The 17201-nt window shown below is 47.4% G+C and overlaps 2 protein-coding genes across 7 annotated transcripts in view; one reads left to right on the top strand and one right to left on the bottom strand.

The window, feature by feature from the left end:
- The window catches only part of GFPT1 (glutamine--fructose-6-phosphate transaminase 1), a 44657-nt gene extending 37526 nt beyond the window's left edge, over window positions 1-7131 (top strand). For 4 of the 5 annotated variants that reach the window (XM_081203037.1, XM_081203034.1, XM_081203035.1 and 1 more), the window contains 4 exons: window positions 478-605; window positions 1391-1558; window positions 3740-3901; window positions 4175-7131. In XM_081203037.1, coding sequence (XP_081059163.1) covers window positions 478-605; window positions 1391-1558; window positions 3740-3901; window positions 4175-4219 — 503 coding nt within the window. In that variant the 3' untranslated portion in view covers window positions 4220-7131. The remainder of the gene's footprint in view (window positions 1-477; window positions 606-1390; window positions 1559-3739; window positions 3902-4174) is intronic. The other variant, XR_014010298.1, reaches the window with a different exon arrangement.
- ANTXR1 (ANTXR cell adhesion molecule 1) overlaps window positions 1-17201 on the bottom strand; it is a 204533-nt gene that overhangs the window by 51853 nt on the left and 135479 nt on the right. Inside the window, exon 18 of one of the 2 annotated variants that reach the window (XR_014010299.1) lies at window positions 10313-13677. Coding sequence is in view for 1 of the 2 variants with exons in the window: in XM_081203097.1 (XP_081059223.1) it covers window positions 13411-13677 (267 nt within the window). In the remaining variant the exon portion in view is untranslated. Of the gene's footprint in view, window positions 1-7995; window positions 13678-17201 lie in introns of those variants that run through there. The other variant, XM_081203097.1, reaches the window with a different exon arrangement.

The following is a 17201-nucleotide window of genomic DNA, read 5'->3' as shown; positions in this document are numbered from 1 at the left end:
TTATAAATAAAATAAACAGATGAGGTCTGTGGGTAAACGCTTTGCTTCAGCTGTAGAAAATGGGCTTGTGCAGGAATAATAAGTTGCATATGAAAGTGAAAACAGTCATATCTTCAAGAGAACAAAACATATTTATTTAAAAGCCACATCAAGCATTGCATCAGTGTATCTTGGTTCTTTATTGTCACATCCTCAAATGTGGATCACTTTATAAGTTACGAGAACAGGTTCCAGAGTTCTGTTGGAGGATTTAGAAAAACCACCTCCCACCTCTTTTCGGTGCTAATGAAACCCCAATAAAAATTGGTGGTCCAGGTGATGGTCACCATTACTTTCTGAAGATCCACTGATTTGTGCAGTTTTCAGTGCAGCATTTAAATGCCACATTGAACATTGTTTCCAAAGTGCATGTAAGTGTGATTGCAGATTGTTAACCTGCGTGTTAATACGTTGCCTCCCTCTTGCTACTTGCGATAGACTTGATCAAAGAAGTCCTGAGCATGGATGATGAAATCCAGAAACTGGCCACGGAGCTTTACCACCAGAAGTCAGTCCTCATTATGGGCCGTGGTTATCATTACGCGGCATGCCTGGAGGGCGCTCTGGTAAGAATCCCCATTTCTAATAATACTAATAATAATAATAATAATAATAATAATAATAATAATAATAGGATTATCCATCATTATTTGTGTTCCAGTTTGGAGGGTCAGACCTGAAAATGAGGAAGGGCGTTTTTAAAAGCATGTCTCTAGTCATTATAACTGCAAAGAGAGGGTTTAAAGCTGCTGTCCCCAACCTGCTGCCCTCCAGATGTTTTGACTGCAACTCACATCAGCCCCACCCTGTGTGGGAGTTGTTGTAGTCCAAGTGAACTGGAGAGCACTGGATTGGGGAAGGCTGGTTTAAAGTGTATGGGCAATCCCTGACAACAGAAAGAATCCCAAATGGACTGAGTAGGTTTTCTGAAGGTCAGAAATGAAGGTTTTAAATCAGGCCTGCAAATATTGTTGTCTGCTAAACCGAATGCAGCTCAGCAGCCATCTCCTGTGACCTACTAAGAGTTTTGCAGTTCTCATGGTAGTTTCTTGTGTTTCTGCGGTCTGGGGCAGGCAGGAAACCAGCTGGAGGGTTCTGGAGCCACTATTCACAGCTGTTGGTTTGCTTTTGGCTTGGTGGAGCATCTTTCCCCGCAAAGAGCTCATGGTTGCCCCCTCTCATTTAATCCCCACAAGAACCCTGTGAGGCAAGTCGGGCTGAGAGGCACTGACTGGCCCCCAAGGTCACCCAGCGAGCTTAATGGCTGAGCGGGGATTTAAACCTTGGCCTCAGGAGGATCTTTGTTTTAGAGAGAGACTTCACGGACTAATGTGTTGCACCTTCTCTGCAGAAAATAAAAGAAATCACCTACATGCATTCGGAAGGCATTCTGGCCGGGGAGCTGAAGCATGGGCCCCTTGCCTTGGTCGATAAACTGATGCCTGTCATCATGATCATCATGAGGGACGGCACATACACCAAGTGCCAGAACGCCCTGCAGCAAGTCATTGCCCGGCAGGTGAGTTTAGGCAAGAAGAGACAGAACCCAGCTCTGCTCCACAAAGTCCCGTCTTCCTTTGCTCCTCTTCGGGGATAAAGGATGAGGCACTAGAATTGGCAGTGCCCAAAGGTATCGGAAGTGGGTGGTGGGAAAGAGGGGTCTGTTTCCTCTACCCCTCAATCCTTGGTCTAAGGGTTTCGTTCACCTCTTGCTTGTGTGTGAATTCCAGGTTGGAATGTGGGATCCTCAGGCCCCTTTTGAGGGGTCAGGGTCACAGCCAAGGCTGCTGGCGTTCCTCAGGCAAGATTTCCTCCTTGCACAGCCAGACAGTTTTACTTTTATTATTTATTGCATTTATCCCCTGCCTTTCCCCAAGGAGCTCAGGGTGCCATACATTCTTCCCACAACAACCCTGTGAGATAGGTTAGGCTGGGAGGCCTGAGATCGCCCAGTGGGAATTTGAACCCTGGTCTCCCTGGTCCAACACACTAATCACCACCCCTGGCTCTCCTTGCCCTCTCCTGCATCTGCTCAGTTGTCTAGAAGTCTTGCCTGCTTAAGGCATGGATGGGCAAGCTGAATATCCAAGATGCTTGGGAGGGGGTGTTCCTCTTTGAAGCTGAATAGCTCTTTCCCCTTTACGGATGTTTCTAGGGGACAAACGTAACTGTATCTGTTCCCGTGCTCCCCCCGCATTTATGTATAAATGTGCCCCATATTTTTGTCAAATGGGAAGCCTGAGCAAAGGGAGCTGGTCAGTGTCTCCAGCTTTTTATCTCCTGCCGTTCAGCAGCTCAGGAGGCACTTTGACCTCCACCAGCTCTAATGCCAGAACTGAGTAGCAGTGCCTGGAGCAGTGGAGAAAAGGGGTGAGGGAAGAAGCGGGAGGGCAGCACCTCTTCCAGCCGAGAAAACGAGGCTCTGAACCTGAACAGGAGCTGAAGGAAATGGCCATTTCCCATGGTGTTTGCTTCTCTGTCCCTTGAAGACTTGCCTCCTGGCTTTCTCCTCTCATGATCTTCTCCAGAGTGAAACAAAACTAACCGCATCCGCTCTCCCCTGTGTTTTCCCTCAAGAGTAATATAAACCAATAACTAGGGAGATGGTAAATAACCGAAAAGTGTGTTTCTTGACTATGCACATTGTTTTCATTGGGGCCGACAAAAGTGGCATGTAGCAAATGAAATGGCAAACACCCGCTGTTTCCAGGCTGAGGCCCTCTTCAACTCCTTACAGGCAGGGCTTGTTGCTGGGAAAAAAGAGGAGGCCTCTTCCATCCTCTGTAGCCCCACCTGAGCCAGCTCAACACTTTGTGAGGCACCTTCAAGGCTCCCAGGCTTCCGTTTCTCCCTTTTTTGGTGGGAACCAGCCAGAATGATGACGAGGAGAGTGGCTTCCAGACCGGCCCCATCTGGCCAGCAAGCAGAAACCACCTTCCAGGCTGGCTGTTGTGACACCTTTTGAAATCTGCTGGCGCAGCCTTATTTCATTCATGGGAGAAAAGCACTTTTTCAAGCTCTTTGTGCCCTGAGACAAAAGTCTGAGGAGACAAAAGAGTTCATGGGGCAGGATTGGTGGGGGTAAAGAGACAGCCATCCCTCCTAGCTTGGTTCCCCCCCTCCCACACAGGACAGGGGCACAGCCAGAGCAAAGGAGACTGGCTTGCGCTGCTCTCTGGGTACCCATGTTCCCTCCAGCCTGCCTGCCTTTTTCCTGGCCCAGGAGCAGGGTCAGGCAATGGCCCAGCTAAAGTGATTTGCCACGAGTTTTGCTCAGCCACGCTCTGTGGCCTGGTGCCATCTGCAAAGCAGGTGCAGGAGTGCTGCCAGCAGACACCAGTGTGACGCTTGCAGGGGAGAGGGTTGAGACTGCTCTCCTCTGTCACAGTTTGGGGTCTAGCACTCCAATACCTGCTTGCAGCAGCTGTAAAATGCCACCCCGCAGCAATTGGAACCCACAGGTGTCAAAGAAAGCTGTGAAGGTGCAGTAAATCATACCCTGAAGGTGGTGGTGGAGGAGCAGTGTGATTCCTCTGGCCTGCCATTTCCCTATGGTGCCTCGGAGACCTCTCAGCCTTTGCCTCATCTTTCTCTCAAGGGTGTGGAGAGACTGAACCTAAGAGGTGGATGGAGGCCTCCTAAGTTTGGGAGTGGAGAAGGGGCTGCCCTGCCTTTTCCTTTACGCTTGTGTTCCTTGCAGGGTCGGCCTGTTGTGATTTGCGATAAGGAAGATATTGAGACCATCAAAAACAACAAGCGAACCATCAAAGTCCCCCACTCCGTGGACTGTCTGCAGGGGATCTTGAGCGTCATCCCTTTACAGCTCCTGGCTTTTCATCTTGCGGTACTCAGAGGCTATGATGTAAGTACCACACTTTTAAAGATCACCTTTAGTCCTTCAGTGGCCCATTTGGTCCAGCATCATGTTCCCACGGTGGTGTTTCACAAATCACTAAAGGTGGTGTGAATCTACCAGCTTCAGCTGGGCTAAGTGGGCAGCTTGGGCACCTTGCCAAATAAACCAGCAAGCAGAAAGAGCACATGTGTCTGTAACAAAACAATAAGTCTCATACTGGCTGTTCAATTTAAAATATCCTTTTCAGGTTTTTTGTGTGTGTCTTTTTGTCTTTTTCAGGTTGACTTTCCAAGAAATCTGGCCAAATCTGTTACGGTTGAGTAGCATACTCTGTCATTAATGCTTTGGCAGATGTCAGCAAGAGACACTCTCTTTTGGTACTGGGACACATTGATTTTAAAAGTCCTTCCTTGATCGAATCTTAATCCCCTGTTCAAGAGTCTTTATAATTCTGTTGCATTTGTGACTGTTAAACGTTGAATCCACAGGCTATGCCAGCAACATTGTTAAATGATGATCATTTCAAGGTAGTTTGTTCTCTTTAAAAAGTCATAATCCTCCTTTGTTGTCTAGCTAGATTGTTTCAGGCCTCCATAGTGCTGAATTGCATAATTGTCTAAGTATCTACAAGACATGCAGGCTCGTAAGATCTTTCAAGAATGGAAATGGGAAACGAGAAGGTAGTTCTGGAAATTATAAGAACAGAGACGCTAGGGCTGTGCTCTGCCACAGGAAACCAACTTTTCCCATCCTGCAAGGATGTTCACTGTCATCAGAACTCAATTGTTTTGAAGGGGCCTGTTTCATAATGGATTTCTGCACCTCTCCATGCAATAAAGATGGGAGTAGTTGGCCAGAGGAGGAAGGACCCTCACATTTGGTGCTTGGCCCCTGGCCCTTTCAACCAGTTCAGTTCTGTGTGGACCCACCATTCCTTGTCTGCACAAGCCCCCCTCTTTCATCCTCTTGAAAATGCTGTAATAATGCAATGCCTAAAGAGGAAAGAGCCCTGGTTGGTTGTTCCTGTAGAGTGTAGATTGAGGTGGAGGCCTCTTTGTGCGTTCATTTTTCTTAATGGTGTAAAGTCACCATAAGGTGGGTCACTTCCCCTTGCCTCTTTCACCACATAGTAAAGACATCCCTCACCATATAAGGAATGCAGTCGGAAGAGAGAACTGCACCCCATTTTTACCTCCTGGAGGATGAAAAGTTGGGCGACCCCTGGGTGAGAGAAGACACAAATGATGTCTGTACCGGTTCCCACTAATGTTATTCCCAGCATCTTCTCTGAAGAATCAGAGCAGTGGCATAAAGTCCATTTTATTTGGAGGACAGCTCTTCAATTAATGATCCCAAATCTATTAATGTGAACATGTCCCACATAAACATGTGGAGGCCAAGCTGCTATTTTCTAGAGGTTAGGGGGCAGATGGTGAAACTAGGGCTGAGCTGAAGTGGGGGAGGGAAGGTGGTGTGAACATGATCTGTGTGAAAGCCTTTGCCCGCTGCAAAAACCACCCACCCCTTGGCACTTTGGGAGGGGGTCTGTGAATAGGAGCAAAAAGTGTTTGTCATTTTGTAAAAGCAAATCGCATCCTTTGTTGCCATTTGCCTAGGCCAGTTTGACCGATTTTTCTGCACCAAGTTATTAATAATAATTGTTGGCAATGAATCCAGCAGACTGCAGAACGGGAAGATGGAGGTGGAATTTTACTCCACTTGAGTTAACAATGCAGAGATGTCTTTCTTCTCTAGCTCTGCATGAAAAAACCTTTGAGAAATGAAGCAGCCATGTGTTCTGCCTAGTATTAAGTTGATGTTTGTGGTGAAGGTAGTGAGAAGGGACGTAAGAGAACATGCAATACAACATGAAGACCAAAGATGAGCTTCAATGCCAGACTGGTGTACTAGGGCTGAACAGGTTTGGAAACCACTGAGGCAGCAAACATAGATGGCAAAAATCCAAGTTATCTGAATGAGCAGCCTCCCAATTCCCTTGTCCTTAGGTGATGGGACAGAGATGGTACCAGAGGGCTGTGAATAAGCTTCCTTGCTGAGGCTGCTTTCACAGTTTTATTTCAAGGGCAGAAGAACTGTGGAATGTACAAAAGCTAAGAAATATGGCAAATGAGCCAATTTGCAGAGCTCAGTAGAACACCAGCTTCTCTGCATTCCCTTTTATCAGTTAAGAAATAAATGTCATAATAGAGAGGATTTAGGGATGCTATGATGTGGGGGTCTTCTTGGGCCAGCAGTTGTGTGACCCTCTTGCCCTGCCTGATATAAGGACAATGCGATGAGGCGCACGGTGTGTCTTGAGTATTCAGAAAGCCTTGCACCCTGATGCTCAGCTTCTCTTGTGCTCGCCATAAAAATATTACCTGCCATTCAGTTAAAGGTTTAAAGTGGCACATATCTGCTGTTGAACATTGTAGAGTTGTGAAGTATTGCGTTAATCAAAAGTCCTTACCTTGCCAGTGGTTATGCAATGTCGGGAGGAGCGGTGGTTTTCTTTCATCTCAGTAGATATGTGTCTGAACTGCCTGTTGTGCAGTGTAAAGGGAAAGGCAGGCCTGCTAGAAGAGGTTTCACTCCACTTGTGACTTGGGCTACTTTAAATAGATGTAGAGCACCAGCGTAAGGGCAGAAGGACTTAGCATCACTTCCAGCCCCTACAGTTCTAACTGATGTGGGAAGGTCTGCGCTCTCTTACTGTGCAAGTTTCCATGTGGGATTCCCCCTCAATTTGAACTCCACGGTTCCAGAAGTCTGCAAGCCTTTTAACAACCAAGTGAACTCATGTAACTCAACAATCAACCAGCATGGTCTTCAACACTTCCATTGTGGCCAACCTTGTTAAGTACAAGTTGCATTATGTTTCTCGTGTGTCCTGAAGACTGACGTGGTTTACTACTGAAGACGACTAATGTGGACTCTGGCTGATGAAATCACAGCTCTCTCTCTCTCTCTCTCTCTCTCTCTCTCTCTCTCTCTCTCTGTATGTGTGTGTGTGTGTGTGTTTAAAACTGGAACATTTTTGCAAAATGTTAGCCCTCTGTTTCTCTGCTCGTTTTCCTTTTGAATGTATATATACAGCTCGTCATGGTTTATGGGGACCACTCTTTACTAATTTTGTGCGGTGTGCTCTACACAGCTCAGAATTTTATCATTTAGATTGTTTCCTAGCTTACTTTTTTGTATTTTGCTCTTTGAATAATAAAAATTGCCCAACCTTACCATGACTGTGGCTTAGAAATCCTTGTTCTCTTGTGTCCTTCCCATAAAAAGAACCACCCAAGGCCAACTTGTGAATTAAAATAGCAAACCACAGTAGCTCTTGCCTGCGGAATCCACAGGTATCATTGTAAAAACGGGGGGTGCAAAATTCTACAGCCTTCTAACTTGACAGTCCTGTGTGGCCCACCAAACACTTCCCTTAGAACTGCAGCTCAGCCTTTTCAAAATGAATTAAATGCCTATCGGTGTCCCCCAAACATGTTTTCTTTTGCAGGGTTTTGCTCCGCAGTTCTGCCTGCCCTCCGCCCCCCCCCTTTGAATGGCCGGTCTTTAGCCTTTGCCTTGAGAGAGGTAACAACCTGGGGAAACTCAGTTGGTAGGTTCACCAGAGCTCAGCAATAGGATTCATTCTCCAAATCCAACCAATTATTGCAGCAGCCTTGGGGAACTGGGAAGAGGGTTTCCATGCTGCTAGGAGCAGTGTGAACAGAGCCCTGGAAGCAACAGCCCAAGGCTTGGCTATTTTGACAGTGTGTGAGAGGAACTCCCAGCTTTAACAGTCCAGTTTTCAAGGGCCGCATTCCCCCCTTTGGGTTCTGGGGTCAAAATGCTTCAGTGACACAAGGGGCAGAACTGTCCTCTTAGGCTTCAGGCTAAGGATGGGGAGCCCTTGGCTCTCCAGATGTTGCTGCTCTCTAGCTCCCTCACCCATGAAAACTGATATTCTCTTCTGGGAATCGGCGTAGTCATGATTTATGCTGGGGGGGGGGGCAAAACCAAGCTATCTGCAATGCAGTTGGTCAGCTTCTGATGCACAGCTGCCCTTTCCCCACGTCTATGAACAGAATCCATGAAGGCAGAGCTCAAATTGGTTCTTTAATAACATCAAAATTTAAAAGAGTAATGGCTGTATCTAAGAAAACAACAACCCCACACAATTCATGCAAATAAGCCAAGGGCACAGAACAAGAGTCTTCTGCTTGCTGAACAGACATTTCTCTCATCCACCAAAGGTCACCACATCTACAGAGAGAAAGTTATTTTCTGACTTGCAACATCTCCATTAATTGCTAACCTCCTCTTCTCTCGATCCTTCCAGGGACTTCCAAGAATTGCAGATTGGCCACCGTTAATTGTATGACATGCACTTGGCTTTTGAATCTAGGAATAAATATTTTCAACCAAAGTAGTTTCTCAAGATTTGGCCAAGTATGATTTATCAGTATTTATTCAACTGTTTGAATCTGTGAGCCTGTGAAGTGGTTAGTCATTTTGCGATTTAACACTTCCTGAAGCTGCAGAAAAGATGGTGTCTCATCCAACTGCTTCCACTCTTCTTTTTGTTATACAAAGAACTCTCTTTAGAAATGGCTAGTTCTGGAATATTTGCTATAATGAGCTCAGGATTTTCTACTAACAAAAGATGTATACACAGTACTATATGTCTGTATATAGTACACTGGCCAGTTCAACCTCTCTGTTACATAACATTAATTGACCCTGGAAAATTAATCAGAATTTGAGGTCCATGGACACAATCCAACCAAAGTTAAGCACTGATATCTCACAGATTTCTCCACCTCTAACATGAAAATAGTTTTGAGCTGATTCCGATTGCTCTCACGGCACCTACACAATGTCAGGCAAGTGGAAAATGGCTGAAATCTGAGTTCTGCACAGCCCATGCTCTTTCTCCAAAGAGTTAAGAGTGGATTGGGTCCATTTTCCTCTTTCTCCACCACCTCTTCCACACAAATAGACCCCTCAGCTGCTGTTTACAACTGTCCATAATGGCTTAAGTGGAAGATCTTCTGCTCAAGAGTCTTCATGATTACAATTAATGCTGTGTAAAGGAGGCATTCGTCATTACAGGGACTATCCATACATTAATAATAGCAGTACAACCATAAAAGGGGGAGAAATTAAACAAAAAACAAGCACAGCTTGATACAATAACATGCCATGAAATATCATTGGCTTTATAATAATTTACTACAACATGAAAAAAAAAGATCTTTTATCCACACAGGATAGGAAATGCTTCCACTTAAAATATGGCAAGCATATAACAATAAAATATACACCACGGATTTGGAATTTTGCTTTTAAATCATGCACAGAGAAGTTGTGTACTTAAAAATAAAACATCCTTGGCCTAACTTACACTTTTTAAATTCATTTGTTCCCTCCCTCTATCCTTAAGTTTTTTAAACTTTTAAACTGGGAAAACAAAATTCATCTTTAACAAAACCGGAAGCTATCAAAATACACTTATTTTTCCTCTGAGATTATTCCAGCATTGCCACCAAATTAACGCTAAAGAAGTGTTGCATTTTTCTAAAAGCTTTTTTATTCCAAACTTTGGGGGCACCTTCAAGGCTCTGTAACAAGTCAAACCTACTCCCTGTATTACTTTCACCCCATTTGTTCTATACTTTCCAAGCAGTCTGCCAGGAAGTTCTCTTGGCAAACCCCGTTACGAGTTGCGCTCTTCTGCACCTCCACCAGGTTTGCGCAAGAGAACTTCCAACTGGACTGAGCGCTCCCATCTCCCAGCAAGACGAACTTCTGCTCAGCTAAATTGTGGCAACCAGCTGGACCTTGTGCCGGAGCTTCTCGGACAACGGCAAGGCCGCCTTGTGACCGAACTGCAACTACACCCTGAAAACCCAAACAGTGGCTATTTCCGGAGAGGTTTGTGACCAGGCAGAGTCCCGAGGGGTGCCTTTGCTATTACAGAAGGCTGCTTTGTTCTGCCTGCAGACTGAGCAGCTGTTGCTGTGCAGCTGGGGAAAGAAACGAGCGGGGAGATGAAGCGGCAAAAGGCAGGGGAATCTCTCTCCACTGGCCACTCTTAGCTCATGGTAACTGCTGACACCACAGCCCTGGAGACGGATTAGGCACTTCCAAACTGGATTAAGTTGCTTGAGTTGCAACCTTATACAGCTGTCTTTAGGATGCTTTTGAATGTTATCATAGGCAGCAGAAAACCAGGAAAGAGCATCAACCAAACCAATGGGCTGTCTAGCCTGGCATCCTGTTCTCAAGAGTGAACATCCTGAGGGCCCTGGGAAGCTCAAAAGTGGGCCCATGGAGATGATCGGGGACCTGTTGTTTCCTAGCATATGGGACAGCGCAACACTATCCTGCCTCAGACCATGGGGTATTCCATGTAGCTACCATGGCAGATAGCTTTGGGTTGACTTACCAGCCGTGAATTTGACTAAATCTTTTAAAAGCCCATTCAGCTGACTCACATATCTGAATGTTGGAAGATTTGGGGCAGATGAAATAAAGCAAAGCCCTTCACGCAGCACACAGTTCAACTATGGAACTTGTTCCTACAGGGGGCAGCGATGACCACCAACTTGGATGGCTTTAAAAGAGGATTAGACAAATTTGTGGAGGGGAAGGCTATTGATGGCTACTGGCCACAAGGCTGTGCTCTGCCTCCAGTTAGAGGCAGCAATGCTTCTGAATCTCAGTTGCTGGAAACCACAGGAGGAGGAGAGAGTGGCTTTGTGCTCAAATCCTGCTTGTGGGTTTCCTGCGGACTAGGTGGGCTATTGGCCTGACCCAGCAGGCTCTGCTTATGCTCCATGCACATCTGAAGATTATGCATCTCTCCCCCCGGGCAGAGGCACAGGTTCCCTTCCTTGGTTTTCTGCCACATGCTGCGATGTGCAAAGTGTTCCAGCCCAGACATTCTCAGAGCACCCAAATAGCCAAGACTAACCATTGCAAAGCCACCTTCTGGCTGCAATGACCCTGCAAAGAATTTCCTTGCAACCTACCTTAGCAATGAAGGTGGACATGCCCTATGGCAGATACATGCGCAAGCATTCCCCCTGGACTGTGGCCTTGATCTCTTGCAGTGAATGTCTATGGGAGTCCAAGGGAACCAAAGGCCACATTGATTTTCATGTCAGCAAGGGAGAGTGGAGTCGGCATATCGAAGTCACGGAAAGCAATGCAAGCTCAACGTGCTAAATGCTGACCAGATCCCGCCCGTCACCATTTTGAACAACTTTAGGATGCATAATTCTGCAGAAAGGTGTTAAAATCCTCCAGAAACATCAGGAGGTATGTTTTCCTTCGGGAAAATTGATCCTAACGATCACATGGGGCTGCATGAGTTTGCCCTTACTGATGCAATTATTTTATCTACTTCTAACATCTGTGTTACTAAGGCAGGTTGTCAAGACATTTTACTACAGTTAAAGTACGTACATTTGCAGGACTGGAAAACTGAGTCAGCTCCCATTTATAAAGGGAACGATGCAACCTGTGCATCTCCTGGGAGGCTCAGTGTTATTGCACATTTTGGTATTGCCCCAGCAAACTGCCGCACCCCCCGCTAACTAAGGCTAGTTTCCAGTGGGTGCCGCAACGTAACTGTCTTACAGCAAGTCAGGCCATTGGCTTACCTAGCCTAGCACCATCTACCTGGGCTCACAGTCGCTCTCTGGGCCCTTGCTCTGTCCTGTAATCCAAACACCTTGAGCTGGAAACAGCCTTGGACCTCCTACATGCAGATCCCATTGAAATCGGGCTCCTACCCAGTCAAAGGCAGGCATGGAGGCCTCCTTGCATCAGTGATGGAGGTGAGGTGTACAAAAATGCCAAGAGTAGGCAGGCAGGTACGAGGTGGCTGTGTGAATTGCCCCTTCAAAACAGAGACAAATCAACATAGATTTTGTAAAATAAGTACCGGAGGAAAAGAGTCTCACACCATGTTGAAGTCAATACCTGATGAACTTTTTCAGGTGACACCCACAGAACCAATTCCCAGGCCACTTCCAATTCGTAAGGGTCTGCAATCTTTAGCTCCCCTCGACAACAGCGGTTCTATCCTGTTATGTGCTCTGGAATCCCTCTTTGACAGATTGCATCTGAGGCCAAGAGTGGCTTTCCCATGGCCAAATACCAAGTCAGCAGAGGACATGAAACTCCAGTCACACCTCTCAGATCAGCATCTATCTCACTCTCCTTTCCAAAGTACTCTCTGAACACACATCAAGAGGGCAACTTAACATGGCTAAGCCAGAATGTAGTAGCTCTCGCTCAGTCTAGGCACCACCAGTTCAGCATGATCAAATCCACTAAAAGCGCCTCCTTGAATTGACATCAACATATGGTTGTCAGGACCCATTTGAAAGTAACTACTAAAGGGGGAAAGTTGTCTAGTCTTTAAAACCGTGGCAATTCAAGTCATTTCATCTCTCTGCACACTGGGGAAACACTTGTGTGAAACTCCCTTCCCTTCTGTTCCTCCTTCCCATGATGGATCTGTGTTGTTTTTCAAAGCCGGCCAACAGGATGCAGATTCACTTAAACTGCCAACACACTTCCTAAAGGGTCCTTGCAGGGCCTGCCAGATGTATTGTTGGTGGTTTTCAGATCTCCCAGGAATCAACCGCTTTGGGCTGCCCTTGGGTGTCCTGTGGATGTTTCTTTTGGAAATCTCACAGGCATGTGCCACAGAACTGGGCAAGGCCAGCCTCTCCACCCAGCGGCTGCATTTGCTCTGCTTCTTCACAGCATCCCAACTCCTCTGGACTCCTCCTGTCAGCTGAGAACATGGCAAAGGCCATACATTCCATTTCGGGCCACTTCCATTGCAGGGTTCGGACCGTATGACCCTCGGGGTCCCTTCCAACTCTACAATTCTGTGATTCTTCAAAGGCCAATGTGCTGACGTTTCCTTTGCTTCCAGTCATCTGTTCTTCCTCTGAAACCATCAGACTTGAGTTCATTGCACCTACTGCCTTCCTTGTAGCAACATATAAAATCCAGGCGTGCTCAGGAATACCTTCCATGTGGCAATACCGGCATGGGCCCCAGGGGCAGCCTTGGCTGCAAGGATTTCTGTGGCCCCAGCCATGCTGTCCTCATGAGATTCCCACCACTCACCTCTGAGGGATGATCTACTCAACCTGACAGGAAGAGGATGACTTTCAGGTCAGTGGCTGGTGGTATCCTGAACACACACGGCTGCGGGCAGCGTCCAGCGACTGTTTTGCTTTCGCCGCCAGAGTCTTATTCTTTTTAAAGTGATGAATGGCAGAGATTTCTTCCGAACTGAACGCCAGGGATTTGAGCATTCCAGTTAACTGGGGGCATTAGAGGACTTTTTTAAAAAAGAAGAAGAAGAGGAATTGAAAGGGGTTTGCTTGTCTCTTCACCCAGAATGTTAAGGCCACCTCTGAAATATCCTTGGTTTTACAGTACTGTTGAAAATGGCTTAAGAAAGGCTTCTGGGGGAGAGGGCAGGGTGTTTAGACAGAGGGCCGCGGAGGGGGGCGGGAAGGGGGCGGGGCCCGATTTGGGGGAGGAGCATGAGGAGGGGGAAGGAGAGGGGGGAGCGTGGAGGGCGGAGACGGGGTGGGGGGCGCTGGGGAGCTGGGTGGGGGAGGGGTGTAGATGGGGGCAGGGGGAGGGGGGTTGTAAATGGGGGCAGGGGGAGGGGGGTGGTAGGCGTTGTTGAGAGGGTACTTGGGGGGAGGCTGTGACGTCTTCACTCGGGTGAAATTAATGCAGCGACCCTGAAAGAAAAAGCAAACATGGAGTCACTCAGGATGGAGCTGACAGAATGCACGCTCAGCACAGAATCGGAATAAAGTGCGGAATCTAGCTAGCCCGCTTCTTTCTAGAAAGGGTTTCTAGACCTCATGATGGTGAAGGTATGCTTGGAAGCATGTGAGCAAAGAACACCTGGAGAAACCCAAGTGCTGTAGGGACTGCTGAAGAAGACTTCCAGTGGTCCAGTGAGGTGGAGAATTAAGTGGCATGGATAACTGAGAGCCAGTGTTGTGTAGTGGCTTAAGTGGGAGCCCGGGGTTCAAATCTCCACTTGGCCATGAAGCTTACTGGGGGACCTTGGGAGCCAGCTGCCGCCTCTTAGCCTAGCCTACCTTGCAGGGTTGCTGTGGGGGCTAAAGGAGGAGGGGAAGAACCCAGTACGACACCTTGAGATCCTTAGAGAAAAAGGTGGGACAGTGTAGTAAATAAATAACAGCATCGCTCCCCTTCCTCAGAGGTAGAACACTGCTTGCTAAATAAACAAACTCAGCTTTCTGGTTGTTCTTCTTTCTTTTTTACAGAAGGGATGCTGGAGATTTTTCTTTATTTTTTGGTTCTATAGATCCTGCCAAGGCTGACAGATACTAATAGCAAACACAAGTGGTTGAGTACCTATCTGTTTGGAAGGAAATGGGGCCACCCAAAAATAAGGGAGTGGTTTCTCCATATTTGTGGGACTCCCTGAATATGAAGGAACTTATACATTTGCAAATTAAAAGAACAGATGTTGTTTTTTACCAAATTCAAAATGAGCTGACAAGACTCTCAAGGTCCCAAGACTTGGGGAATGCTGACGGCACTGGGCATTTAGCGGGGCGAAGGGGCAAAAGGAGGGAACTTCTATACCTCCTCACCTGGCACCCCAAAAAACAGAGGCTACATAAAATGCTGGCTGGAGCTGAGGGCAAGCAGAGTCCAGAACAGCAGGAGGGCATCATGTGGGGCAGGGGTCTTGCCAAGTGCTGACCGCGACACTAAGAAACCCATTTGATACCTATTAAAAGGATCAACTCTTTTCCAGGCTAAACCACATAATCAAATCTCAGTTTTTTGCTTCTCCGCACCTGGCCCCAGAGGCAGGGTTGGAACATGAATAAAAAGCCTCAAATATATGCACCCCCCCCCCAAATATGGAGCCTGTTTCTGGAATAGGATGTAGCAAACCATGGAACAAACACAGTCAAAGTTGCTGCTTGCCTCTTGGCTCAAATGGGTGGACAGCTTTATGTTACGCTGGGTTACGTTTATAGGCCTTTGTGGACCAGAAAGAACAGGGAGCGGGCCTCTAATGGCATCTCTGGTGGAAAAAGGTGCAGAATGTGGTTGGGTGTTAATGACCTGATGCTGATCCACATCTTTAGCTGCCTATAAAAACCGGTGCTAGATTAGTCTCCTCTAATAATTTCCACCTCTGCAATAAGGCAAACCCTGTAATGTATCATTTCTCAAGCCAGTGGCACAAAGATGTGAACAAACTCTTCTGCAGACGTTTTGGACTTGCCTGCCATGCCAGCCAGGGCTAAGAGGAGTTGATAATCCAAAACATCAGAATGGCACCAGGTTAGGGAAGGGTGACAGAGAAAGAGAAAGAGCAAAAGAGAGAGATTAAGCAAATTCATGAAGGAGAGGGTGGTCGGTGGCCGTGGCTATGCTCAGCCTGCACAACTGGAAGCGGCAAGTGCTTCTGTGTACCAGTTTCTGGAAACCACAAGAGGGGAGAGTTGCCTGCAGGTTTGCCATGGGAACCTGGTTGGTCGCCATGACAACAGGATGCCAGACTAGCTGGGCCACTGGCCAGATCCGGCAGGCTCTTCTCATGTCAGAGATGGTGGGACTGAAGCATTCCTCCAAGTTTATATTTCAGGGTGTCATAGAATCATAGAGTTGGAAGGGACTCAAGTGAAAAGGGAAAGGACCCCTGGACAGTTAAGTCCAGTCAAAGGCGACTGTGGGGTTGGAGCACTCATCTCGCTTTCAGGCCGAGGGAGCCGGCGTTTGTCCACAGACAGCTTTCTGGGTCATGTGGCCAGCAGGACTAAACCGCTTCTGGAGCAATGGAACACCATGACGGAAACCAAAGCGCATAGAAATGCTGTTTACCTTCCTGCCACAGTGGTACCTATTTATCTACTTGCACTGGCATGCTTTCGAACTGCTAGGTTGGCAGGAGCAGAGCAACGGGAGCTCACTCCGTCGCGGGGATTTGAACCGCCAACCTTCCGATCGGCAAGCCCAAGAGGCTCAGTGGTTTAGACATAACAGTCTGTGTAGACATGAACTGAAAAATGTAATACGCCTCAGCAGCTGCAGTGTGAGAAACAGCAGGCGGGGCCCAGCGTGGCACCTCAGAGCTTTCGAGCAGACATTTGCCTGTGTGCAAGCCAAGCCATTCCCTTCTATTTTTCCTTCTCCTCCAGGAGCGTCAGCCTATGGGGAGTCAACATATGGCAGCTGTGTGGGGCTCAGCCTTGGCTCAGCCGGCCAGGTGTGGCTCAGGAAAGGAGGCCGTAGAGCACCCACCCCTGCATTAAAAGGCTGTTTCCATTCCACTGCCTTCCGAATCGAAGTATCAGCCTATGCTGGGGTCATTGTAAATCAAAGCACATTATTTGGCCTCGGCTGCAATGGTTTGATTCATTGTCCCTGGCCCTTAGTTGGGGTGGGTGTGAGTTGTCTTTCATGTCTCCCCTTTCCAGCTGACAGCAGGACATACTTTTATACGTAGTAAATCAGGAGGGGGAAAAGACATTACAAGCTCAGACAGATTAGACAGAGGTCAGTTTGTGGGGGTGGCGAGGGGTACACACCTTTTCTCCTACTAGCTAGCCGGCGAAGAAATAATTCCTTACAGCTTTCAAGACACATCTGCCTGAGACTCAAAGCATTCCGTGAAGGAAAGGCCCGGTTAGAGAATAGAAACAAGGCCAACCTTCTCCAACCTGGTGCCCTCCAGATGTTTTAGACTACTACTGCCACCAGCCCCAGGAAAGGAGAGAACAGAGGAGGGAGCCCTTAATTTTCAGATAGGAGCCTGTTTTGGGAATGCTTCCTTTTGGGGGGAAACAGCAGACCACCCCACCTAGATTAAACACATTTTTAGGTTGGGATGCCAATCTCAGGTAGCTATGGATATTTCCCCAAGGCTATTCTTGCCAACAAAGGTCCGTATAGTTAAAGCTCTGGTTTTCCCAGTAGTGATGTATGGAAATGAGAGCTGGACCATAAAGAAGGCTGATCGCCGAAGAATTGATGCTTTTGAATTCTGGTGCTGGAGGAGACTCTTGAGAGGCCCATGGACTGCAAGAAGATCAAACCTCTCCATTCTTCAGGAAATCAGCCCTGAGTGCTCACTGGAAGGACAGATCCTGAAGCTGAGGCTCCAATACTTTGGCCACCTCATGAGAAGAGAAGACTTCCTGGGAAAGACCCTGATGTTGGGAAAGATGGAAGGCACAAGGAGAAGGGGAAGACAGAGGACGAGATGGTG

The sequence above is a fragment of the Podarcis bocagei genome (assembly GCF_964188305.1).
Source record: "Podarcis bocagei genome assembly, chromosome: 7".
Taxonomy (NCBI): domain Eukaryota; kingdom Metazoa; phylum Chordata; class Lepidosauria; order Squamata; family Lacertidae; genus Podarcis; species Podarcis bocagei.
The sequence above is the reverse complement of the archived record's forward strand: the minus strand, read 5'-3'. Positions and strand labels throughout refer to the sequence as shown.